Genomic DNA, 25,961 nt, shown 5'->3' with positions numbered 1-25,961 from the left:
CATCACCTAATCTCTTTGTCCTCATAACCTTACTCTTTCCTGTATTCACTTTTAATTTTCTATTTTTTGCAAAAATTTGCACGTCCAAACAGGACATTTACCACGTTGGACTTACTCCAAAGCGAACATATACCGAGGTACCACTGTACTTCTATTTTTATCGATTGATCACAAGAAACTGCTCAGTCAACTATTTCAACTACCCAATAAAGTGATCAGAAATTAATAATTTGGCCAATTTCACAAAGTTCAAAATACTCGAGTTGCAAAATAGGGTCTAGGAATAAATAGCACAAGCATTCCTGGCGCTAAAATAACATTTCCTGTGTTTATTGGTTATGTTTCCAGGCTTTATAGATGAATTCCATTTTGATTTTTTATTTACATAAAGAATTGTTATTTACACCAAAAAATGGAAGATTTGCCATCATTCAATATTGTAGTACGTAATTGTATAAGTAATATCAGTGCTATTGTGACTGTATATTAGATGCACCAGTTGACGTGTATTGAACGTGTAACGTCATTTGTTTACTCTTGAACATCAGCAAAAGTCGAACATTTACGCTACTTTGAGCTCAATTTCAGGCTCTTTTCAGTACTAAAAATCAATCAAAATCATCTATATTTTTGTAATATATCTTCCAATTTATCAAATGAGACCAAGAAACTGCTAATATAACCTTAAAAACCATACAAAAATACACTGCAAAGTTGGTGTTTTAGTCTAAAAATGCTTTTTTTTTTTCTCATGCATTGTGTGCTGCAGGATTTGTTTTATATGATGCACACTTACCACATAGATCCATTCTCTCATAATCTTGGCCCAAATTTACCACTTACAGGCTTGGACCCTGTGGACAATGCACAGATACACGGTTTGGACCCTCAAAGGGTTAATGTATACACTAATTAAACCAGGAGGAGCTAGAGTATTTGTTTAATTTTCATTTTGTTTTCCTCAGTGAAGGTGATGTTTCTTGCTTATTTTTAGGACCAACCTTGGAAAAAAAGATGAAATTTGTTGAGTTGAATCTAGGCATTTGTCATGTTGCAGCAGCTTCAGAGGTTAATACCACTGGGGATTTTGAAGGAGTTTGAGGTCCCCCCTCCCCCCCTAACCCCCTCCCCCTTCCCCCCCTCACACTCTCCTATTCCCTCTGACTTCCTTGCATTTTTTTTTATGACACCAGCCATCTCCCACTGAGGCAGGGTGACCCGAAAACGAAGAAACTAAAGTGTTTCTTCTTTTATCCTTTAGTACAGTATACAGGAGAAGGGGTTACAAGCCCCTTGCTTCCAGCATTTTAGTTGCCTCTTACAACATGCATGGCTTATGGAGGAAGGATTCCTCTCTGCTTCTCCATAGAGTTTTCTCTGATTATATCTAACACAAATCTCTATACATGTGTTTACTACTTCACTGCAAAGGGATATATCTGAGGAAGTCAAATCTAGAATGTCATTCACATATTAGAAACAGTACTGGTCTTAATTCTGATCCTTGTGGAAGCCTGCAAGATTCTCTTTCCTGGCAGTCACTCTTTGATTCAATGAAGTATATACCCTGTTATTCCTGCATGAATCACGTTTTTGGCCCAGCTTCTTGAATACAGTATCAAATACCTACTTGCAGTCTATCTCCTTAACCATTAAGACATTATTAAAGTAATCAATTTTATTTGGTTGATTTTTATTCCTCCATTATCTAACAAACTGTTAGAAAACCATTAACAGGCCAGGTGTCGCATTTTATGACACTCCATGTCTTCATTTGCTTGATTCGGAAATTTTAACTCTTCGCAGTTCATTCTCTCACTTTGGCTGTCCTTCTGATTTCATAAATTCTGCCTTCCTACATGCTGAACAGACTTTCTTCTCTCCCAAACTCTCTGCTCCTGTGAAAGCTCTTGTTCTTTCATTTCCTATGTTTCCAGTCTACTAAATTTTAACAACTTTCTCAATTCCTTAGACATCAAACTTACTTCTCGCCAAATTAATACCCTTCGTAGTAATCAATCTTTTGTCCTTCCCATGTGGTCCGTTTGATCTGCAGTTCTTTCTTTTTTTCTCCCATTTTTAGACTACTGCTAATTTTCTTTTTCTTTTCTTATTTTCTTTTCCTTTTATTTCTTCTCTGCACTCCCTACTCTGCCATGTCACTACCACTCCTCTCTCCTTATTGCCACCTTTGCCTCTCTTGCATTACTTATACTACCACCATTACTACATTTATACAGCTATCTTCTCTTGTTCTACTATTGGCCCTGCCCACTCTCTTGTATATTCTCACTCCTTTTCCTTCATGCTTCTGTCTGGCTAGTCGGTGGTCCAAGTCGGACCTAAAATTTTGTCATAAGTTTTATTCTCGCGTGTGTGGGTTGTTTATTGTTCTAGTCACAGTTTTGTGGCTTTTTATTCTTTGAATTGGATTATATCAGGACTGTGGGCAAAAATTGCATAATTTGTGCCCAGACTGCAAGCTTTGTGCTTGAGTAAGTTTGCCACTGAATTTTGTATTTTTTGTGTCGTTACCTCCAGAAAAAGATTCTATTATTTCGTTTTCTCTTTTTTTTTTTACTCCATGATGTCAGCACATAATTTTGGGGGTCATAATAGTGAAAGAGTTAATAGTGTTTCTCCGGAGGTCTGATCTGAGATCTGGCGATGGTAAAGATAACCCTCGGAACCCTCTAGTACCATAGTTCCAATTTATGTAATATTGCTTTTTCAGTTTAAAAAACCTTGTCCAAGACTTAGCTGAGGATGGGAGGGCAGTTATTGTCAGAACCATTAACTGATAGGAATCATGTTTTGAGACTGGGCTGTAGGGTGATGATCTTCAAAACCATTAACAGATGAGATACTCAGTAGGAACTTTCACATATCTGAGTTGTCGATCACTGTATTATGATTAGTGCATGAGAGTAATGTAGAGGCAGCATGTTTCTTCACAGTAGTGAAAATTTTTAAGATTTTTCCCCTGTACCTTTCTCTCACTTTAAGTGCACAAATTTTCTGCTGCATATTCTCCTTCATTTATCATTATCACCAGAAACATTAAATATTTCTTAACTCTTCATTACTGTTAAGGCAACTTTTTCTTTCAGTAAGTTACTAAAAGTTATAGCCTTGTTTTGGTAGTAAAGAGTAACTCATGGAATTTACAGCATTGCTAATGCCTTGGGAATGCAGGTCTGATGATTAAGAGGTGGTGTACAATATTGTCCCAGAGAGTGAACTGCACATTTTGCATGGCCCTTGAACTTGCAGTGTAAAATTTGGTTGTGGATGTTCATCCTGCCCCCCTCCCTCTCTGTTGTCATAAACATTAAGAGAAAACCTTTTTTAAATTATCACCAGTAATATGACTGCACATGTAGAATATACAGCTTTTGTATTTTTTTACCTATATATATTAAACTAAACATATTCAAAATGCTGGAATTTACATTGTTCATCAATTTATTCCAAATCCAACTTGCCAGACCATCTTTGAAGGCAATTAATGAAATGCCTTTCAAGCCATGAAAATTGTTGGTTTATTCAGCTGTAGTGGCTTGAAATGGAAAGTTGTTGACTATTAACAGTGTTAAAATTACAGGAAAATTTTTGGATGTGTAAAATCTGCCCCTTCATTTTTAATTTTCTAAATTGTCATTTTTTAGGGGGGGAGGGTTGTCAATTTTTTAGCCTTAGAATTTTAGTTTATTTAATTGAAACTAAGATTTCATATCCCGGTATTAATTTTTGTGGCATTATTCACTCACTGTTGATCAGGCTCTGATCCACCAGGAGGCCTGGTCTCAGACCGGGCCGCGGGGGCGTTGACCCCCGGAACTCTCTCCAGGTAAACTCCAGGTAAACTGTATTTTATATTGAATGTCATTATGATGGATGTGAGGTAACATTTAAAGGTAGTAAGGTATGGCAGCTAATCTGGAGTCAGATTCCTTTTTTTCAAATCTGAAATGCCATCTCCCCAAATAAGATGAATATAACAGAAATACTTGAAGTGTGGTACAGTATTACCAAAGTGTTATTGTCTTATAATTAGTCCTTTTCTGTGATGTTGGGCTCAACTCATGACATAATAGAGTGGCCTTTTTCTGACAAAATTTTTTATTATCTAATGTTTGTAAAGGAAATGTAGGATAACTGGCCATCATATGTCTTAGTAGTTTCTTATAGGTTTAGCAATTAAATTCAGTACCTGCATTACTCGCACTTTTATTCCCACTTCTTGTTTTATACAGTACTTGAATACATTCTGGTTAAAGCACAACGTTAACTCAGTGAAGACATTTACTGACTACATAATCTTAATCTCCCGCACTCTCTTTCTGCTCCCTCTCCTCTCCCTCCATCCCCTCCCACATACAAGAGCACTCACACAGGTCAAAAATCAATGATGCCCATCAAAATATCCAAGGAGGCAGGACCAGGAGCAGTCTCTCAACTCTACATATACAAATTGCACACATTCATGTACAGTATAGATACATAAACACAATTACATTCTAATAGTTTTTCAGACTGAGAAGTTCTACAAGAATTCTTGCATCTTTTTTTTTTTTTTTTTCAAGTCAGGGACAATTTGATTACTCTCAACTGACAAAATAAACTGGGACACTATAAAAAAGACTTTCCACTGGACTCTTGGATGTAATTTCATTAACTTTGCTTTTTATTTTGATTTTTGTGTTAATTTTTCTCTGGGAGTAGTTAAATGATGTAAATATTTATTAGATGCGTTGATTAATGGAAAAAGTCCCACTCTGAGTAATTACTCTTTGTCAGTTGGAGTTTCCTGTTTTGTTGGACAGTAGTTTTTATAATTAGTCATTTGTTATAAATGAAAAGCATGATCTTAAATAGCATGAAAATTTTACCAAAAATTTTTGCTCACTTTAAATTCATAGAAATGTTATTAAAAGGATATTAATTCACTTGAATGCTTCAACTTAGTTGCAGCAGCTTTTCGATTTTTTTATGCTTTTCTGTTATTACCGAGTATAGGTATACAGTACAGTATGTGCTTCCGCAAAACTTTTGTTTTAACTGCTAACAACTTCAAGTAATGCTCTTGTATATTGGCCTGAAGGCAACTGTAAAAACAAAAAATGTCCTTTGTTACTCTTAAATAAATTTTTTTTTTTTTTTGCATAGAGATTTCTAACTGGTGCCTTTATTTTTATATACATTTTATTTATATGAATTTTTGGTCATTCAAGTTTTTACTCTCAGATTTTATTGAACCAGCTATCCTTATTGTCTTAGGAAAGATGAATGCTTTGTAATAGATTATTGCATTGTACTTTCCTTAAAGTGCACCTCTGGAAATTCTTTAAGCAAACAAGGACTTTTTTAACTGTTTGGCCCATTTTGACCAATGACACAACTCATTGCGGACATCCGACCCCTCTACAGTGGACACAAGTGGGCTAAATCCTGAGGGTGTGACGCGGCTGACTGTTATTGCTTCGCCGACCCTCAACCAGGACCAGCTCTGGAAGTTGTTTGACCTTATCCCCGGTCTTGATTACTGCGACCTGAGGAAAGACCGCAAGGCTGGACAGGTATACTATCAACATGCAGCACCTGGACAGGAAAACTGTGACAGTTTCAGTGTTTGAGGTTAACCTTAGATTTGATGATAGGCTTGTTTCAGTGTCCTTGAACACAGCAAAAGAAATACTGTACTACATCTTGGACATATTTTCTCATGGAGATAATTGTACTATATTGGGTATTGCCTCACCATATTCCTAATATTTTGTTTTAAACAGGCAGCATTAATATTATGCATCTTGGCAGCCTGAAAAATTAGGGTAATGGTAGTTTTACACTAATGGTTTAAGGTCTTTTGTACAATGGTTTAGTGGTTTATATGCCTATTTACACTAGACAAAATTTTCAAATACAGTATCTTAATATAGTATGTACACGAGACTGATTCACTACAGTATTTGCATGTGTACCAGTTCCATTAACAGATAGGATATTAATTCACACGAACTTGTAAAGGCAAATTGTGTGTGGTATAAAGTATGCTCTACATTTTAAGACAGGGTCCAGTTTGTTCTAGGTATTTTTCTCTTAGGAACAGCATGAAAGGAATTGAATGCTCATCGTATACTGGGGACTGCTGACGAAACTTCTTCCTTTAATTATTCACTTAAATAACATTAAAATATATAGATACTGTGTGAGTCACCAATTAGTATTTTGAAAAGAGGAATGCTTACTGTAGATACTAATTTTTCAGTAAGTCACCATTTTGTGTTGTGAAAACAAGCATACTTATCCATAAGCATTGTAAATAGTTATTTTTTTTTTCACTTTTGCTTGAGCTTTTTTTTTTTTTTTTCCCCCATTTAGTGTAGGGCTGAGCATGTAGTCTTTATTGGACACTGGCTGTTATTTCATCCTTTTCAATATCATTGACCCATTAGCAGTACTCAAAACATTGGCTCTGTATTTTACATCTTGGTTTTATTTTTAACATTGGTGAACAGTTGTCAGATGTTAGTACAGGCTAATAAAGTATTGATGTAAAAGGTTTTTAAAGGAATAACTTTAATATATAACTGTTTATTACAAAGCTATGTGATAAATGAGTCTGGTTTTATGAAATGTTGCTCATTGTACTTGTATACAAGGAAAAATTAGCAAAAATTAATTGGACGTATAGTAATGGGATAGAGAAATAAAAAGAATATACCACATTCCATGTAGTGACTAAAGCTTAAGAATCATTAATAAAGGAAAAAAGACCTTCATTGATTCTGTTAGGTTTGTTATTGTGGTTGTACAGCATTTTGTATGATACAAATTAAAAAGTGAATATTGTGATCAAAGTTGTTTTTACTGAAATACAGGTTGCAGTTTTTTGAACTTAATGCTAAAATCTAATTTATAGCCATGTGTAAAAGGCACAAGTTTAGGCAACAGCAGTATGTAATGCTAAACTGCATGCACTAGTTTTATTCAAGAAATATGGCTTGACATAGCAGCATTGTATGACACATGTTTAGCACTTATTTTTTTTTAATAACATCTCTACATAATTCTGTATTGCATAGTATAAATCTGTGACAAGTACAGCTCCAAGATGAAGGAATGTTGATGGTAGGTGATTTGTTAAATTGCATGATAAATATACAATGATTTTATTATTTGTATTCATAGAATAGTGGGTGGCCAAATACAGATACAGAGTATTAGAAATTCTGCTGAAACACTGTTAGCTTGTATAAATTTAGAAACTGTCAATTTAATGGTCAGTATTTGGTAGGCAATAACCAGAATGCTAATTGCTTTCACATTTTATATTTATCTTGAATTTATTTCTTATTTAATACTTATGTAACTTATATAGAGGGATATCAGTTGAAAATGTCTGGATATACCCTTGAAAGTCAAATTAAGGATAACAGTATCAGAATAATACTAACTTCTTCGTACAGCCTATAAGCTCTTATTATCAACTGATAAAAAAAAACTTCTGGAAGGTTTCAGTTTTGGTTTAACTATGAGTTAAGATACTACCTTTAAGAATAAAAAAGTTATGGTGCTGCACTAAATATGCAGAGAACACTAAATGTAGAAAGTATATAATGAATTAAATGAAAATTGATGATAATTATTTGTACTCTGTGAGATAATACTGTGTTTATGAATGAGAGTCCTTCTAGTGTGAATGTTCTCAATGTAAGCTTTCTAAATATGACCAGTATGTGATTCAATAACTTTTAATGTATTACTTTTCACTAAAAGAACTCTCTCTTGGCCCAATTCAAAAGATGCTTCATCATCAGGCGCGAGGGGTTGCTACCGTGGTGTATAATAATACCCAGTCTGCAACCTATGCTAAGGAGAAGCTTCATGGGTTTGAATATCCTCCTGGTCAACGATTAATTGTCAAGTTTGATTCTCATCATGACATGCCTCCGTAAGTTTATATTAACAAGTAAATTTTCTTTTTCCTTTCTGTGAATGCATTGGAATATTTAGAATCTTAATTTATCTTGTATTCTCATATGTATTTTTTTTTTTTTTTTCAGAGGGCCACCACCAATGATTCCAGGTGCTCCAGGAGGCCCACCGTTTGCAGGTTTGCCTCGAGGTGTAACAGGTGCTTTAGCCCCACACAATGGTACAATGGGAGGAAGTCCTCCTGGTGGTATGAATGTAGCCCCCCAGTCACTCTCTGGTGGTCAGCCAAACAGCAATATCCAACAGGATTTAGCACATTTAGCAGAGACCATTGCCCATGCAACATCTCTGATACAGGCTGCAGGACTAAATCAGGGTTTGTGGTTCCATATTTACTTATTTTTGAGAATACAAAAGTGGTGTTAGATGTAGCTGCTGATTAATCAGTTGAATGAGATTAATGCTCTTAGGGAAATAATGGCTTTTTCTAAAATGCTGTTTTTGATGGATTTTTTGTTACCCTACCTTGGTGGGAGATGGCCAGTGTGTTAAAAAAAAAAATAGCAAGGATTACAATGTACCCTTTAAGGAAGGTTCCATGATGCAGGTGAGGGGCTCTTGATCTATGGAATTGGACATGGCCATGCTTTGGATTAAAACTGATTGCCTCCCATTCCCCCAGGAGCTGTATGACCCCTACAGATTTAGTGCCTGCTTGCACCCTTCCCTCATGAATATGTTTATAATTTTACAGTTCAGTTTAGTTTAGGATATGCTCTATTTGCATACCACTTCATTTTCTTCTCATAATGTTTAATCTCGAGGAGAGAAATTTAAATTGAACCACTTCATTCATCTTGCTCTTTACCCTTACATGGAGATTTAAACAGATAGTGCAATGCATAATTGATAACCAACAGTATTGGGACTAGGAATCTTTAAAAATCAAATAATTTTTTAAATTTCACCAAATTTTTTAATAGAATTTAAAAGTCATTGTCGATTATATGACTTTGCCAGTGACCTGTCAGTCCACCTCGAGATTAGAATAACATCTAATCTGTTCAGGGCATCATGAGACGAATGTTGTGACATAGTACTATATTGTTAATACATATTGTACAGTATTTGTATTGACCACGTGAGAGAGTGCAACATTTTATTTTTCTGGAAATATTATTATAGGTTAATAGCTTGGGAGTTTAATATTAAAAACATTGCTTTCTTTCACATTGTAAGGGGAAAACAGTAGTGTACATGAGAGATGGATCATTATTTTTCACTTGCTGGCATTTGCCTTGCATGCTAGAAGCTATGAGGCATGCAGTATTATATTTTCCCTGAAAATAGCTGCATTTCTTATTGATACTCCAAACAAATAATTTTTCTAGAAAGCAAAGACATTTTTCTGACTAATAGTTTATGAATATATTAGTGTTCATATATAGTACAGTATTTAAAAATGGGTTGTTTTCAATTCATATTGTGAAAGTTAGACCAGAATATATATTGACAAACCCTGCCACTCTCCAGGCTGTGTCATTGAAGGCACAAAAAACAAAATAGGATATGAGCATGACGTACAAAATCCTATTGGTTATAAACATGATAAGAATAGGCTCTTTTCAGCAATATAACAAGAACAAAGAAACATGCTTGGACATTGCACACACACATACAGTGGACCCTCGGTTTTCATGATTAATCCGTTCTAGAGAGTCTGACAAAGCCCGGAAATCATTAATACCGAAATAACTTTCCCCATAAAAATAATGTAAATCCAAGTAATCCGTTTCAGACTCTCAAAAGTATTAAAAAATACATTTTATAGAGAATAACTATAGTTTTGCATACAGAAAATAATGAGAAATAAATATAAAGCACTAATGAAATGGTTAAATGAAAATTTAAATCACTTTTACCTTTATTGAGGAGTCTTCTTGGTGTATGGAGGGAGGAGAGTTTGGAGACAGGACAGAATGCTTAAATATGACACTAATAACAACTCTGCGGCTTATTTATCTATCACAATTCACCTACTATGACATAATAAACAATATTAATAGCATAGAAACATGATATATACTCTAGAATGAATAAAATATGTCATTACGTATGTGAGGAGTGGTCTTGGGTTTATCAGGGCCATTGACAGCATAAGCCGTACGTTTAGTGGTGGCGGCGGCAGCGGCAGCAGCAGCAGCAGAGGCCACCACCACTATTCATGCTGAAACAGTGTACGTAATTTATAAATGAGAAATATTTACACTTACCTTCAAGGAGATGCTGGGATTGGTTTAGGGTGGTGGAAGATACGCAGGCAGTGTATCTTGTCAGTAGCCCTATATACCTCCAACAACATTGGAGGAGTTAGTTTCGTATCTTTTTCTATCTCTTAATTTACTTGCTGCACTTGATCGCTGGCTGGCACTGTAGCCTTTATTGACTCCTGCTGCTTTAGTATCATACATATTATAGAATCACTGAAGAAGGCACATTCCTCTCTCTTCCTCCTCCACTTTGGTACTTTGCTACAAGTTCTTTCTTGAATTCTATCGTGTTTCTCACCTTCTTTACTATAGGGCTGGCACTAGGAGCCTTCTTTGGGCCCTTGGTGGCTTATTTAACAGTCACACACAATAAACAAGCACAAAAATGGATTATTACGAAATGTTTCATATGACCTTGCAGGGTAACGTTCACTCATCGAGAAGCAATGCCACATTGACTCAGAATGCGTATGTGGGAGGTTTTGTGTGTGTGCAGGCACTCAGACGTGTTTTGCACGACCGACAAAATCAGAGGGAATTAACGAAATTGGACTATATTTTGACAGAAAAAAGTCGGCGATAACCAAAAATCACGAAATCAGAGGCTAACAAAAACAGAGGGTCTACTATAAGTCACTGAGTCAGAGTGATATCTAGAAACATTTCTTTAACAAAGAAGGAATGGGTGGATTATTGATAGGGAAGGTGAGTTCCATGCACAGGTTCAAAAATAAGGATCATTCACATCAATAAGTAAAGAATTAACAGGTGGGACTAAGAGTTGGAGCTCATCTAGAAATTCAGATAGTTAATTACACAATAAAGCATTTCCCCAGGAATCCATGATGTGCATCATTCTGATTAGTATTTAGGGAGCACTTCATGAATTATAGTATACAACATTGCAAATTATCTTTGGCTAATGCCTGGTTTGAGCAAGGCAAAAAAAGTGAATCTAGGAACTGCATTCTATATACATGGCCCACAACTTCCATGATAAAACATCTCTCTCATTTCTTTTCTTAAACTGGCCATCTCCCACTAAGGTAGTTATCTAAAAAGAAAAAAAAGACATTCACCATCATTCACTGTCTTGCCAGAGGTGTGTCAACATTGCAACTCAGATGCCCCTCCAAATTGCAGTATCCCTAGCCCTCCTTTAGAGTGCAAGCACTGTATTTCCCATCTCCATAACTTGAGTCCAGTTAGCCGGTTTACTTGAATCCCTTCATATATGTTACCGTGCTCACACTCCAACAGCACGTCCGGTCATAAAAACCATTTGCATCCACTCCTTTCTTAACGCACTCACATATGCCTGTTAAGTGATCAAGCCCCTCGCCTACAAAACCTTTACCCCTCCCTCCAATCTTTTCTAGGAAAACCCCTACCCCTCCTTCCCTCCATCACAGATTCATGCACCCTCCAATCATTTTTTTGCTGGAGTTTCGTAAATATAAAAATCTGGACAACCCAAGGCCCCTTTTCCAAATTAAAAAATCTGTGAATCTTTACTTCGAGCAGTTTTCTGCAATGAACTATTCACCAGAATAATCGAGGTCTCGTGTGCATTGTAGATTGTTTGCTTACCTGTTAATTAGAATATTTACATTAGTAACCAAGCACCTACATCTAGCATCTACATTTTTTTTTCACCAGTTATTCTTTCTAATCCAAAGATGGTGTATTAATAAATGAAATTAACTTACATAAAATGAAAATGGCTCATAATATTAGTGTAAACTTTCACTGATTATCCAACCATACGTAGTGTGTGGTTGGCGTGCTTACATTTACTCGCTGGCTCTTGAGGGTCAGTATGGTAGTTATATTATTATTGTAGTTATTAATCATGGTATAAGTATTAGTAGTATTATTCTTATTAGTATTTCATTGGTGCACCCTGGAAGAGAGGTGGGAATGTTGCAGTTTGGATGGTCATTTGAATTGTAATATCTACACACTTATGGCAAAACAGCTTGTGCATGAATGAAGGTGAATATGAATGTGTGAACTTTCTTGAGTCACCCTCTAGGTTGTGGATTTAAAAAAAAAAAAAAGTGTTAAGTGCTGAAACCATGTGAGTCATTCAGTATGAGGAATGTGATGGAGGCTCCACCTTCTGTCTGACAAGAGTGAGAGATTTGCTCTGCCTAATCCTACTTGTTTAACTGTCCCCAAAAGATTTGGTAGTAGTGTATTAAGTGAACAGTGTAGTTTAAAGTGTATAGTTGCCGGCATTTTATGTGAATAAATCATATTTAGAGCATTCATTATTATTGGCAGTCAAACAGCAGCATAGGCTAAGCTTTTGAACAAAAGGATGTCATTCATGAACTAGACAAATACTTGTTCAAAAACTTTTTACCTGTGTGTCATAGTTTGAGTTTGCAACACCTGTATGGAACCCCTTATTTTGTAAAACAAGAAACAACTTTCTGCATCCACCCTTCAGAATGTTTCCCTCTGAGTCACCCTATGTTGTGGAAAAACATAAGTCAGATTTCAACATAACCCATGGAAAGTGCCATGCTTGATGGAGTTTATAAGCACTAGTTTCTGTTTAATTTTAAGAAAATTTTTTTCTTTTGTGTGTACTGCTTTGTGAAATGCATGCTGATGTATTGTCCTTGGGTACCTAAACAAATGAGTTTGTTGCACATAGTTTTAAATCTGGCTTAATTGTGAATATTGCTTGTACACTACATTGTAATTTGTACAATTTGTAACATTTATGGTTGTGCTGTTTTGGAAATGCACAAGAGAAAACATGGCATGTATACCTTCATTTTGTGCAATTGACTCAGCTAAGGGTGATATTAGATTGGTAAGCAACAACTATACAGGAAGATGCTTAAATGTCTCCTATATAAGCATGAAAGGGAAGCCTTTAAGTGCTTTACACACTGGTATGATGCTGGTTGTTAGTCAATGTAAGATGGCTAGTATATCATAACTTTCTACTGACATTCAGTATACGTTTGTGTAGACTTGCATGTGCTTTATATCTGTTAATAATACTTGGAATCATCGGCCCTACTTCCCGGTCTTAAGATCAAGCTTCATAAACTGGAAAGGAAATATAACAGAAATAAGAAACTTGGTAATGAGTGTGTAGTGTTTTTTTTTTTTTTTTTAGCTGTGTCTAAGATGAACCTGTGATGTGTACATGAGACAGAAAGAAAAGACCATCAGTCCTGCTAGATTGCCAAACATTGAACAGGTTTATTTTTAAACACTTTTGACAGGATGGTAATATTTCCTTTGGTTGCTGTCATTAATGTGATGTTACCCTGTGTGAAAATACTGTATTTCCTTTCCATTTTAGGAGGCCTGGTCTGAGACTCAGCTGCTGGGACCGTGATCCCTGAAATCATTAACAGAGCTTTAGCCATGAAAATGAATGTCTGTTACCTGAATTGGGTCTTAATCCCATGAATAGCCACAGGCTCTTTAGATTATCTTGAAGATTGTCATTATTTGTATAGTGAGTAATTGATATTGATGAAATTTTATTAATGTTCAGTAAATTTATATATACATTTTTTTTTTTAATTTAAGAGTAAACATGGCAGCTGCAGTAAAGCCTTGATTAGATGGTCTTCAGTTTAACAGGTTTTTAGTTTACCAGACAAAAACCCAGACAACAAAGTTGGTAAACAAAAGATAGTCTGTTTTCAGAATTGTCCATTGTTGCGATCTGCTGGGTAAATTGATATTAAAATTTTCCAGTATTGTTACATACTGATTTAAATCACCGTTGCCAGACTCCCCTTCCACCCCATTAGTACACTAAATTGGAGTTTCACTGTATTTGGTGGTTCTGTTACTTAGGCTGGAAACATTGGAGGACTTTTTTAATAGTGGTTTCAAAATATTCTCTCAAAGCCTATTGGACAATGAAACCCAATTGCAAAAATTTGTGGGAAATAGTTCCTGAAAGTTTTTGGTTATATGAATAGATATTAATTTGACATGTTTCACTAGGGTTTCCCTATTGTATTTAAAAGTTATCCAGATTATTTTTGAAAGTTAGACACTCTAGGTTCAGTGGGTTTTTCTGTTTAGTGAATTCATAATATTTAGTTGGTCAGTATCTTGAATTCACGACTTACGATTAATTTTAATGGCGTGAATATTGTGCTTAGGAGTACTACTACGTTTCTTTCTCAGGCTTTTATTAATACAGGGAAATATTCTTGTTTGCAGGATCTGGTAACATGAGCAGAATGGGAGGAAGTCCAGGACAACTTAGTGGGGGAGAAACTTATGATCCTTCTTATTGCTCAGTCAAACTGCCTCCCCCTCAACCATTAGCACCTGTAGACTCAGCTGTTGCAGAGAGGTAAAAATGTTTGAAGGTTTATTACTACAGCCTTTTTTTTTTTTTTTTTTTTTTTTTTTCAGTTGGCTGCACAGTTATGAAGTCTGGTTTTAGAGTACAGTAGGTCCTGATTTACAGTATTCCACACTTTAGATTAGAACACCTTGGAACCAAATGAATGCTAATCCTCAGTTATTATTGCTAATATTCAAACAAAATAATTTTAAATAATTTTTTTTTCTGTTTTTTAACAATATGCATTCAGAGTTTATTTTATGCATGTGTGGAGAGCTCTCATTTGTTTGGTAGAGATTGGTAAAGAACTAAAGGATTGATATTTACAGTGATGGAGTGAATGATGGTGAAAGTTTTTCTTTTTCGGGCCACCCTGCCTTGGTGGGAATCGGCCAGTGTGATAATAAAAATAAATAAATAAATTAACCCATGAATGGTCCAAACGTATATGTATGTTTTTACCTACACGCTAGTGCCCCAAACGTATATACAGTGGTCCCTCAATAATCGTAAGGCTTGATAGTCGTAATTTTCGAAAATCATAACGTTATTTTCATCAAAACATTGGCTCGTGATTCGTCATTTGACTCGCAAATAGTCGTTCGTCTGGGACGTGTACATGCAGCCGTGAGCCGCCTCACACTCCATTCCCAGCCAGTGTGCCATTGTTTATCAGTGAGTGAGGATGATCCCTCAAGTTCATATAACACATTTCATAATATTCAGTTTATTTTAGTGCTTGCAACTGCAAAATAAGTCACCATGGCTCCAAAGAAACCTTCTAGTGCCAGCCCTTTGGTAAAGAATGTGAGAAACATATAATTTATGAAAAAGTTTGTAGAAAAATACGAAGGTGGTGGTGGTGGTAGAGTGGAAGCAGTTGAGATAGTGGTTGATTGTGGTATAGAGTGGTAGTGATGGTGGTAGCAGTTGTAATAGTGGTAGAAGGTGGTAGTGATGGTGGTAGCAGTTGTAAGAGTGGTAGTGATGGTGGTAGCAGTTGCAATAGTGGTAGAAGGTGGTAGTGACGGTGGTAGTGGTTGTGATGGTGGTAGAGGGTGCCGCCCTCAGTGATTTAGCGATACTACTAACTCCTCCAGTGTTGGAGTTATATAGGGCTACAGAAAACACCGCCACCTCAGCTGCTGCTTCACCACCATTATATAAGGACGGCTTACTCTCAGTGGTCCTTATACACCCAACAACAATACAACACAACACCTTGTGACATACATAATAACTTAATTTTATTCATTCTAGAGTATATTCCATGTTTCTATGTTATTAGTATTGTTTATTATGTCATATTAGTTGAATTGTGATAGATAAATAAGCCACAGAGTTGATATTAGTGTCATATTCTCCAACAATAAACTCGCCATCGCTCCCTCACACAACCAAGTCTTCAATAAAGGTAAGTGTGATGTTAAATAAGAACATAAGAACTTCAGAAAGGAGGAACACTGCAACAGGCCTGGTGGCCCATACCGGGCAGGCCCTTCACAAATCCAACCCACTAACAGAACAAATGCTACCCAAGTAAAAAGCTCAGGTGCAAGTCTGACTCAAATCCAACTCTTCTCACTCGTGTATTTCTCTAACCTAAATTTGAAACTACCCAAGCCATAGCTTTTAGAACATAAGAAAGGAGGAACACTGCAATAGGCCTGTTGGCCCATACTAGGGAGGTCCTTCACAAATTCAACCGACTAACAGAACAAATGCTACCCAAGCAATAAGCTCAAGTACAGGTCCGACTCAAATTCCAGCCCCTCTCATTCATGTATTTCTCCAACCTAAATTTGAAACTACCCAATGTTTTAGCTTCGATCACCCTACTAGGCAGACCGTTCCACTCATCAACTACCCCTATTACCAATATTCATTTACATTTTATTAGCGCTTTACATTTATTTGGTATTCTTTTCTGCATGTAAATCTATATTTAAGCTAGGGAAGTGACCTAGAGTCCTTATGGAGGGGGATTTCCCTTCCAAACAATAACCTCTCTTCTCACTCTCCTCCTCCCTGTCTTCCATTCATCAACAACAGCCTTCAATAAAGGCAACTGTCATGTTGAATGTTCATTCTTTTGTGCATGTAAATCTATCTTTAAGGTAAAAAAATTTTTTTTTGTTGATACTTCTGGGTGTCTGGAACGAATTAATTGGATTTACATTATTTCTTATGGGGAAAATGGATTCAAAAATCGTCAATTTCGATAATAGTCACACTTCCAGGAACGGATTAATTATGAAAAACGAGGAACCACTGTACGTGTTTTATTTTTCTCCCTTCAAATTTGGCACAATTGGCCTGAGATGGCTTGTCAGCATATAATGGGTGTTAACACTCAGTGTCACTGATTTCACGTAGTATTAACTCTCCCATTTTAAGAGGAAAGTGATTTTGACCCCGAGTTTAGTGCCTTTGAGGTGGATGCGGCCATAAGTGGTCGAGGAAATATAAAAAAATCTCAATAATAACCCAGGTGCAACATTTGTGCAGCACCCTTTGAGTATGTCTTATAACCTATGCCCTAAGTAAAGGGAGAATCTCTCTCTCTCTCTCTCTCTCTCTCTCTCTCTCTCTCTCTCTCTCTCTCTCTCTCTCTCTCTTTCTCTCTTTCTCTCTTTCTCTCTTTCTCTCTTTCTCTCTTTCTCTCTTTCTCTCTTTCTCTCTTTCTCTCTTTCTCTCTCTCTCTCTCTCTTTCTCTCTTTCTCTCTCTCTCTCTCTCTCTCTCTCTCTCTTTCTCTCTCTCTCTCTCTCTTTCTCTCTCTCTCTTTCTCTCTCTCTCTTTCTCTCTCTCTCTCTCTCTTTCTCTCTTTCTCTCTTTCTCTCTCTCTTTCTCTCTCTCTCTTTCTCTCTTTCTCTCTTTCTCTCTCTCTTTCTCTCTCTCTCTCTCTCTTTCTCTCTCTCTCTCTTTCTCTCTCTTTCTCTCTTTCTCTCTCTCTTTCTCTCTCTCTTTCTCTCTTTCTCTCTCTCTTTCTCTCTCTACACAGGGTTTGACAAGGTTAATGGGATCCCTAGCTTTATTGACAGCTATTTTTACAGGTTAAGGATTCCTAACTTTATTGGCAAGCTAAGAGCTATTACCTACATCAGCTCATTTGAAAGCATTTTTATTGTTATGAGACATACAAGTAGGGAACAGGATGAAGTTGGAGCCATCTGTGGGCCAGCATTTTCATTTGATCAACTGACGTTATCTCGTTGACATCATTATGCTGTCTGAATGTGTTCCATACTCGAGTCATCCTGGGTATGTAGATCTCAGATGGGATGATGTTCTGGAGAAGGGTACAGCCAGAGTGAAGTTGCTGCTTTCTGCCCGTCTTGTGGCATAAAAGCTTGTTTCACGCTGTCCCTCGAAGTGGATCCAAGTGTGGTATTTTGACAATATTGGCCTTGTACATAACAGTAAGGCCACCCACATCCCTCCTATGTTGAAGGCTCTGCTGAAATGACAGATCTATCCAGGATGGGTCCAGGCGAGAGATGAGGGCGTCTTGCTCTGTTCTCTACTCTGTCAAGCAGTTGCAGATGAGAGGGGGAGGCAGGCAAACCAAGCAAAGAGTGGAGCATACTCAAGGTGTGGCGTACTTGTGCCTCGTGCAGGATCTTACCCAGCCCCTACTGTCAAGCAGATGCGAGATACGGCGAAGTGCTGTAAGCTTCCTGGCTGCCTTGTTTGCAAGATTTACAACATGGTTCTTCATGGTTAGGTTTGGAGTCAAATTTCACCCCAAGGATATCAACTTCTTCTCCAGGTGCCAACATCTCCCATTCATCCTTACTACTGCACCAGCATTACCATCATGGTGCCTAGAGCGATCATCATTTGCGTTTTCTCAGGTGCAAATGTTACTTGCCATCTATTTCCCCAAGCTGATATAGCTCTCAGCTGGTGATTGATGTAGCTTAGAGCAGCTGGCATTTCTTCTCTTGGATAAGTGAATGTCAGTATACAGTCGTCTGCATATGCATGTGATTCTGGGATGAGATGAAGAAGGTCGTTGAAGTAGACATTCCATAACAGTGGACCCAGCACACTTCCTTGTGGAACGCTTGCCCCAATAGGATGCCTTGCTGATTCCGCTTCCATTGAGGACTACACTTAGAGATCTACCATGAAGGTAATCACTGAGGAGACATAGCGTAGAGCCTGCAATTCCCAGTGCTTGAAGTTTTGCTAAGAGGCCCTGGTGCCACACCCTCGGTGAAAGCGCCAGCAATGTCCAGTGCTACCACACAGCTGACTTTGGATTCATCCAGTGACTGGTGCCACTTAGTGGAGAGGTTTAACAACAGATCAGCAGCAGAGTAACCTTTCCTGAAGCCATATTGACGATCACAAAGTAGTGAGGGGTAGTCAAAAAAAAATCTGTCATTTGTCTTGAGATTATGGTCTCACGGATCTTAGCAGTGATTGACAGGAGTGACACTGGTCTGTAGTTGCTGATTTCTGCTCTGCTCTTCTTTTTTGTGAACAGGGACTACATTTGCCTCTTTCCATGGAGAGGGCCATTTGCACTGTACTAGGCAGTGCTGAAGATGCGAAAGTTAGAGGTGCTGCTAGCTGGTCTGCACATCTTCTCAACAATCTTGGCTCAACTTGTCTGGGCCCTACAGCCTTTTCTTGGTCAAGTGATTTAAGAAGGAAATGCACCTCCTCCTGCCTTATTGTCACCCCTGACAGTTTTGACACAGTTCTTGCAGCTAGCCAAGGAGGGTCCCTTGCTGGATCAGGAACTTGCATTTTGGTAGCAAAGTGTTCAGCAAAGAGGTCCGCCTTTCTCTTGACTACTAGTAGAGGTGGTCCCATCCTGTCGATTTAGAGGTGGAATAAGTTCATCAGGCAGATAACCTTGTCTGTCCTTGACCATGGGAGGACCACCAGGTTTTGGAGCCTACCCTACCTGATGCTAACTTTCTTTTAGTGTCCAACTCCCATTTAGCAATGGCCCTTTACTTTTGAACATCACCCATATGCCTACAGGCTTGCATGTGCAAGTTCCTGTTATATTGGTGGTAGGATGTCTCTTCTTACCTTCGCCATGCTTTGTACTTAGCAGTAGCAGCCTCTACTGTAAAGCCAAACCAAGGCTGATCTGTAGGCTTTTGTCACATATTGCCGGTGAGGAATGTGTTCTTGTTGCAGATTAAGGATGTGTCCAGTGAAGGCTTTCACTTGGTTGTCAACATCCCCTGGAGAAGAGCATTCCCAGTCGGTGGTGGCGAGCTCAGAGCAAAGGGCTGGCCTAATTACCTTTTTCCTTCCCATAGCCAGGTTGTGCGTGTGGACTCCTCACCTCGTTCTGTTGGGATCTTAAGTGTGGAGTAAAAAACAGCCTTGTGGTCAGGCGATCACGTAGGCCGAGGGGTTGACAAGTGACTATGCCTTCTGCCAGATCACTCACTACTGGGTCAAGGGAGGAGCCAGAGATATGAGTCGGGAAATCAAACAAAGTTTCTCATGTCAAACACTGCAAGAAGGTCATCAAAGTCCCTCTGTATAAGGTGCTGGTTGAGGTCACCAACAATTATAATATGTTGACAGTTGTGTTGTTGAAGCAGAAGAGTCAATATTTTCCATTAGGAAGTTGATAGGGTCTGCATGTTGCCACTGAGGTCTGTACATTGCACATGCTAGTACAGAGGTACTAGTGTTTATACAGAGCTTGAAGAACATCATTTCAAGATGTGTAGGGGTGGCAACATCTATGTGCTGGGCATGAACACTTTTAGAGAAGCACACAGCAACACCACCTCCTTGCCCTTGCCTGTCTCTTCTCATCCATGAGGTGTAGCCAGCAATTCTTGCAAAATTTTCTGGAGTCCTGTCATCCAAAATGTTTCAAGCAACAAGCTATCATGTCTGAATGTCAGTGTTCACAAAGCTATGTGTGAGCTCTCCAACATTAGTAATGAAACCTCTAATGTTGGCCGACAGGATGCTGATAGACTGGCTCCTCATGATGAAGTGGTCAGCTTGGAGGTGGTGTGGTAGGGTGTAATGTAAGGTGCCTGCCCTTGAGAGGTGGTAGGGTACTGAGGCAGCTGCAGGGATGTAGGTCTGTGGTCTTGTATAAGGCCCAATCCCACCTGCTGGGCTGGGATAGGAGTAGCTAAGCGGGTGGCGTGTGAGAGTGTTTACCAATTCAGATCCTGCTGGTTTGTTCTGAGAACAGGTCTCTAAAACAGGTGGCCCTGTCTGTCAAGTTCCTTTTCTTCACCGACACTGGGTCCTCCTTATGTCCTTTCTTGTAGCAGTAGTTGCACCTGGTATCTACGGCCAGGCAGTTGTTGGCAGAGTGCCCTTCGGTGACAGCGAGAGCACAGCCTAGGTGCCTGGGAGGGAGGGTGGACTAGGATTTGTTGTACCTCCTGTGTTTACAGGATTTGTCCTCAGATTCTGCCGCTGGAACTGTGTTAGTGGAGGGTGAGACGGCTGTAGATGTCTTCCTCCACCACGTCCTCCTCCACGTCCTCTACCCCGCCCTCTACCAGTTCTGACAGATGTGTCCCTGCTGTTCGTGCTTCCAGGCGCAGTAGGTGATCAGGTGCAGTGATAGTTCCTGATCACTAACTGCACCGTTCTCCTGGTGGAGAAACTCCTTGGCTCAGAAGCTTGCTGTCAAAGACTACTACCAGATTCTAGAATAGTATCGGCAGGTGTGCTGACAGGTGTAGGATCAGAGATGGTATGTGCACTGTCAAGTAGACTGGCAGTGGCTGAAAGCAGAGATGTCAGGTGTAGGAGAATTAACAGATCCAAGGCTTCCCACGAATTGCTGGGAAGAGGATTTGTTCCCTCTGTGAGTGGTCAGAGGAATTGTGTTAGAATTCCCAAAGGTAGTGTTTTGAACTCTGCCAGTCTGTGGGACCTTAGGTGACAGAATTCCGATCGGGTTTACCCTTGAGTTAAGCTCAGTGTGGGACAGAATTCTTTGTCCAATGATGTCGCCATCAGCTGAGCAGGCTTATGTCCTTGAATTTGGCCAAGGCTTCACCTGACCTTTTTCTAACCAATTTTTTTAGGCTTGTAGTTATCTAATTTGATTTGAGGAGCTTCATGAAGTGCTTCCCTGTGAATGGAATTATCTTGCTGACAGCTTTACAGTATAGCCCAATTAGGGCCAGTCTTGATCTTTGGAACAGGGAGTCCTGGAAAAAAAGGTAGGACTTTCTGACCTTCCTCCTGTGCTCAGGCTTGTATCCACTATGGCCACAGGATTATGGATGTCCTTAAATTTTCGATTTTCAAACCTGGCTGCAACAAATTCTCCTTCTGGAGTGCAATCTGTGTCAGTAGTGGAACTGTTAGGCTCCTTACATCCTAAGATCTTTGTCTTAAGTTTGGGATGCCCACAAACACTGCAGTTTATCTACTGGGACAATGGCCATATAGCGTTGATTATCTTGCTATTTTGCGGTGTGAAGTCATTTGATAGGAGGCTTTTGCAGGTTTGAAGTTCAAAACAGGAGAGGGTAGGGTGGTGATGTCCGTTTGGGGGTGGGTGTGGGTGGGGTGGGGTGTTTATGGCCGGTGGGTAGTGAGGGCGGGCTGGTGGGCCCGACTGGCTGGAAAAGTGTTGCCTTCTCAAAAAACTATTTGACTTAATAAATTCCAAAAAACTGTTTAATGCTATCATTTTCCACTAAAGGAAGATTTTGTTACAAACAAATCACTGTTTGTTGCATTGTACCAGCCACGTTGTTAAAATAAACACCAGATTTGCTAATACAATAGCACAAAACACATTAATAATATTAGACGCTCCTCTTTGAGCGAAATAAGTAGAAAAAGTCACTCCTAAGGCCTGCCTAGGTTCCCTCACCATGCCTTCATTCGGGCCATGGCCACATATGTCTCACTGATATTGCTTGGTATTCACTTCAGGTGGAGTTGGCTACTTGTACTAATGTGCTGAAGTGTTACTACGTCAATGAACGTCTTCTCCTCTTCTCTCCTCTCTCTCTCTCTCCTGTCTCTCTCTCTGGTGTCCTGGTGTCTCTCTCTTTCTCTCTTTCTTGTTTCTTTGGTGGTTTCTTTCTCTTTCTTTCTCTCTTTCTGGTCCTCTTTTCTTTCTCTTCTTTCTCTCTTTCTCTCTCTTTCTGTTTGTTTCTTTCTTTCTCTCTCTCTTTCTCTCTCTCTCTCTCTCTTTCTCTCTCTCTCTCTCTCTCTCCTCTCTCTCTCTCTCTCTCTCTCTCTCTCTCTATCTCTCTCTTCTCTCTTTCTCTCTTTCTCTCTTTCTCTCTCTCTCTCTCTTTCTTTCTCTTTCTTTCTCTCTCTCTCTCTCTGTCTCTCTTTCTCTCTCTCTCTCTCTCTCTCTCTCTCTCTCTCTACCAGGTTTGACAAGGTTTGGGATCCTATTTGTTGCAGCTATTTACGGTTAGGTTCTAACTTTGTGACTAGCTAAATAAGACCATCCAGCTCATTTGATTAGTTGATTATATAGCTCGTGGGAACAGGATGAAGTTAGCCGTCTGTGGGCCAAGCATTTTCATTTGATTTCACCTGGCACCGTTATCTGGTTGGCATCATTATGCTATGCGAATGTGTTCCATACAGTCATGGTCTCTCTTCTCTGGTCTCTCTCTCTCTATCTCTCTCTCTCTCTATCTCTGCTCTCTTTCTCTCTCTGTCTGTCCTCTCTCTCTTCTTCACCTATGCTCTCTGTCTGTGTCTCTCTGGTCTTCCTCTCTCTCTGGGTTGTGTCTGGTCTGTCCTCTCTCCTCTCTCTCTCCTCTTCTCCTCTCTCCTTTGTCTCTCTGTCTCTCTTTCTTTGTCCTCTCTCCTCTTCTCTCTCTTCTCTTCTGTCTCCTCTTGTGTTGTCCTGTGTTCTCTCTCTTTTTCTCTCTCTCTTTCTCTTTCTTTCTCTTTTTCTTTCTTTTTTGGTTGTTGTGTCTCTCTCTCTGTCTTTCTCTCTCTGTGTGGGTCTTCCTGTCTGTTTCTCTCTTTCTGTCTCCTCTCTCTCTGTGTCTCTCTTCTCTTCTCTCTTGTCTGTCTCTCTGGTCTCTCTCTCTGGTCTTGTCTCTTCTCTCTGTCTTTGTGGTGTCTCTCTGGGTGTCTTCTGGGGTTCCTGGGTCTTCTCTTGGTCTCTCTCATTTAACTCTGGTCTGTGGGTCTGTCTTGTCCTCTTTGGTCTGGTCCCTGTGGTCTGGTCTTCTGTCCTTCCTCCTGTGGTCTCTGGTCTGTCTCCTCTCTCTCTCCTCTGGTCTTCTGGTCTCTCCTTCTTTTCTCTCTTTCTGTCTCCTGGTCTGGTCTCTCTTCTTCTTCTGGTGTTTGTCTCTCTGTGGTCTGTCTCTTGGTCTCTGGGTCTCTTCTCTCTTTCTCTCTCTTTGTCTTGTGGTCTCTCTCTCTCTGTCTGTCTCTCTCTGGGTCTCTGGTCCTGTCTGGTCTCTCTCTCTCTTGTCTCTTTCTGTCTGTGTCTCTCTCTGTGGTGGTCTTGTCTCCCTTTGTGTTCTCTGGTTATCTCTCTCTCTTTCTCTCTCTCTCTTTCTCATAGGGTGGGGTGGTGTTTCTGTCTCTGGGGTGGTGTGTGGGTGGGTGGGGGTGTTTCTGGTCCTCTGGTCTCTGTGGGTCTCTGTCTGTGGTCCTCTCTCTGTCTGGTGTCTGTTGTCCTCTCTCTCTCTCTTCTCTCTCTTTGTTTCTCTCTCTCCTCTTTTCTCTCTCTCTCTCTCTCTCTCTCTGTGTTGTCTCTTGTCTCCTCTCTCTCTTGTTCTCTCTCCTGTCTGTCTCTCTCTCTCTGTCTCTCTCTCTCCTCTCTTTGGTCTCTCTTTCTCTGTGGTCTCTGGTGTCTCTCTCTGGGTCTGTCTCTGTCCCTCTCTCCTCTGTCCTCTCCTCTCTCTCTCTTCTCTCTCTGTCTCTGTCTCTCTCTCTCTCTCTCTCTTTCTCTCTCTCTTTCTCTCTATATTCTTTCTTCTGGTGGTGGTTGGTCTTCTCTGGTCTTTCTCTTTGTGTTGTCTGTCTCTCTCTCTTTCTCTTTGTCTGTTTCTCCTCTCCTCTCTCTCTTCTCTCCCCTTTCTGGGTCTGGTCCCTTCTCTGGTGTCTCTCTCTGTGTCTCTCTCTCTTTCTCTTGTTCTTTTTTCTGTCTCTCCCTCTCTCTCTTTGTGTGGTCTCTCTCTCTCTGTCTTTGGTGGTCTTCTCTGTCTGTCTCTCTGTCTTTTTGTCTGTGTCTGTCTCTCTCTGTCTCTCTCTCTGTCTGTCTTTGTCTCTCTTTTCTCTCTTCTCTCTTCTTCCTCTCTCCTCTTCTTCTCTCTTTCTCTCTCTCTTCTCTTCTCTTCTCTCTTTCTGTCTCTTTCTCTTTCTGGTCTCTCTTTCTCTCTCTCTCTGTGTCTCTCTTGTTCTTTGGTCCTCTTTCTCTGGTCTTCTCTCTTCCTCTTTCTCTCTCCCTGTCTCTCTCTGTGGTCTTCTGGTCTCTCTCTCTCTCTCCTCTCTCTCTTCTCTCTCTCTCTCTCTCTCTACATGGTTTGACAAAGGTTAAGGTCTTTAGCTTTATTGACAAGCTATTTACCAGGTTTTAAGGATTTTTTCCAACTTTTGACAGCTAAGAGCTGTTAACCTTTTTTACATTCAGCTCATTTGAAAGCAAAAATTTTTATTGTTATAGATTTATACAAGTGAGACAGGATGAAGTTGGAGCCAATACTGTGGGCCAAGCATTTTCAATTTGATCCGCTGGCGTTATCTGTGACATCCATTATTTGCTGAAGCAGATGTGTTCCCATTACTGAGGTCATCCTGGGTATGTGATCTCCAGCTGGTGATGTTCTGGAGAGAATAGCCAGATGAGGTTGCTGCTTTGTTTACGTCTTGCAATAAAGCTTGTTTAAGCTGGTCCTCGAAAAGTTTGGAATCCAAGTTTGTGTTATTTTGACAATATTGGCCTTTGTACATAACAGGTTAAGCCATTTCCCCTCCTCTATGTTGAAGGCTCTGCTGGATGAAAACAAGATCCAAAATCAGGATGGGTCTGGCGAGGAAGATTTGGGCGTGTTGCTCTGTTCTTCCTACTTCTGTCAAGCGGTGCAAGAATGAGAGGGGACCAAGGAAACCAAGAAAGTGGAGCATAAACTCAGGTGTGAGCGTAACTTGTTGCCTCGTACAGTATCTTGCAACCCCTACTGTCACAGAAAAAATCACGAGGTCTGCGAAAGTTGCTGTTTAAGCTTCCTGGCTGCCTTGTTTGCAAGATTTTGGTTCCTTCCATGGATTTTTTGGTGTCAAATTTCACCCCAAGGATATCAACTTGTTCTCCAGGTGCCTGCATCCATCCCCTTGATTTCCTTACTGGCTGCACCAGCATTACCATCATAGGATGCCTATTAAGGCGATCATCATTCGTTTCTCAGGTGCCCAAATGTACCACGTCTATTTTCACTGATTTATAGCTCTCAGGCTGGTGATT

At 39.5% G+C, this 25,961-nt stretch overlaps 1 protein-coding gene across 6 annotated transcripts in view; it reads left to right on the top strand.

Moving 5' to 3' along the window:
- LOC128687170 (RNA-binding protein 45) overlaps positions 1 to 25,961 on the top strand; it is a 150,564-nt gene that overhangs the window by 63,680 nt on the left and 60,923 nt on the right. For 3 of the 6 annotated variants that reach the window (XM_070092703.1, XM_070092702.1, XM_070092705.1), the window contains 4 exons: positions 5,431 to 5,579; positions 7,806 to 7,954; positions 8,067 to 8,314; positions 14,418 to 14,553. In XM_070092703.1, coding sequence (XP_069948804.1) covers positions 5,431 to 5,579; positions 7,806 to 7,954; positions 8,067 to 8,314; positions 14,418 to 14,553 — 682 coding nt within the window. The remainder of the gene's footprint in view (positions 1 to 5,430; positions 5,580 to 7,805; positions 7,955 to 8,066; positions 8,315 to 14,417; positions 14,554 to 25,961) is intronic. The other 3 variants (XM_070092704.1, XM_070092707.1, XM_070092706.1) reach the window with 2 other exon arrangements.

The sequence above is a fragment of the Cherax quadricarinatus genome, chromosome 40, assembly GCF_038502225.1.
Source record: "Cherax quadricarinatus isolate ZL_2023a chromosome 40, ASM3850222v1, whole genome shotgun sequence".
Lineage (NCBI taxonomy): Eukaryota > Metazoa > Arthropoda > Malacostraca > Decapoda > Parastacidae > Cherax > Cherax quadricarinatus.
Note: the sequence above shows the minus strand (reverse complement) of the source record. Positions and strands in the feature narration are given on the sequence as shown.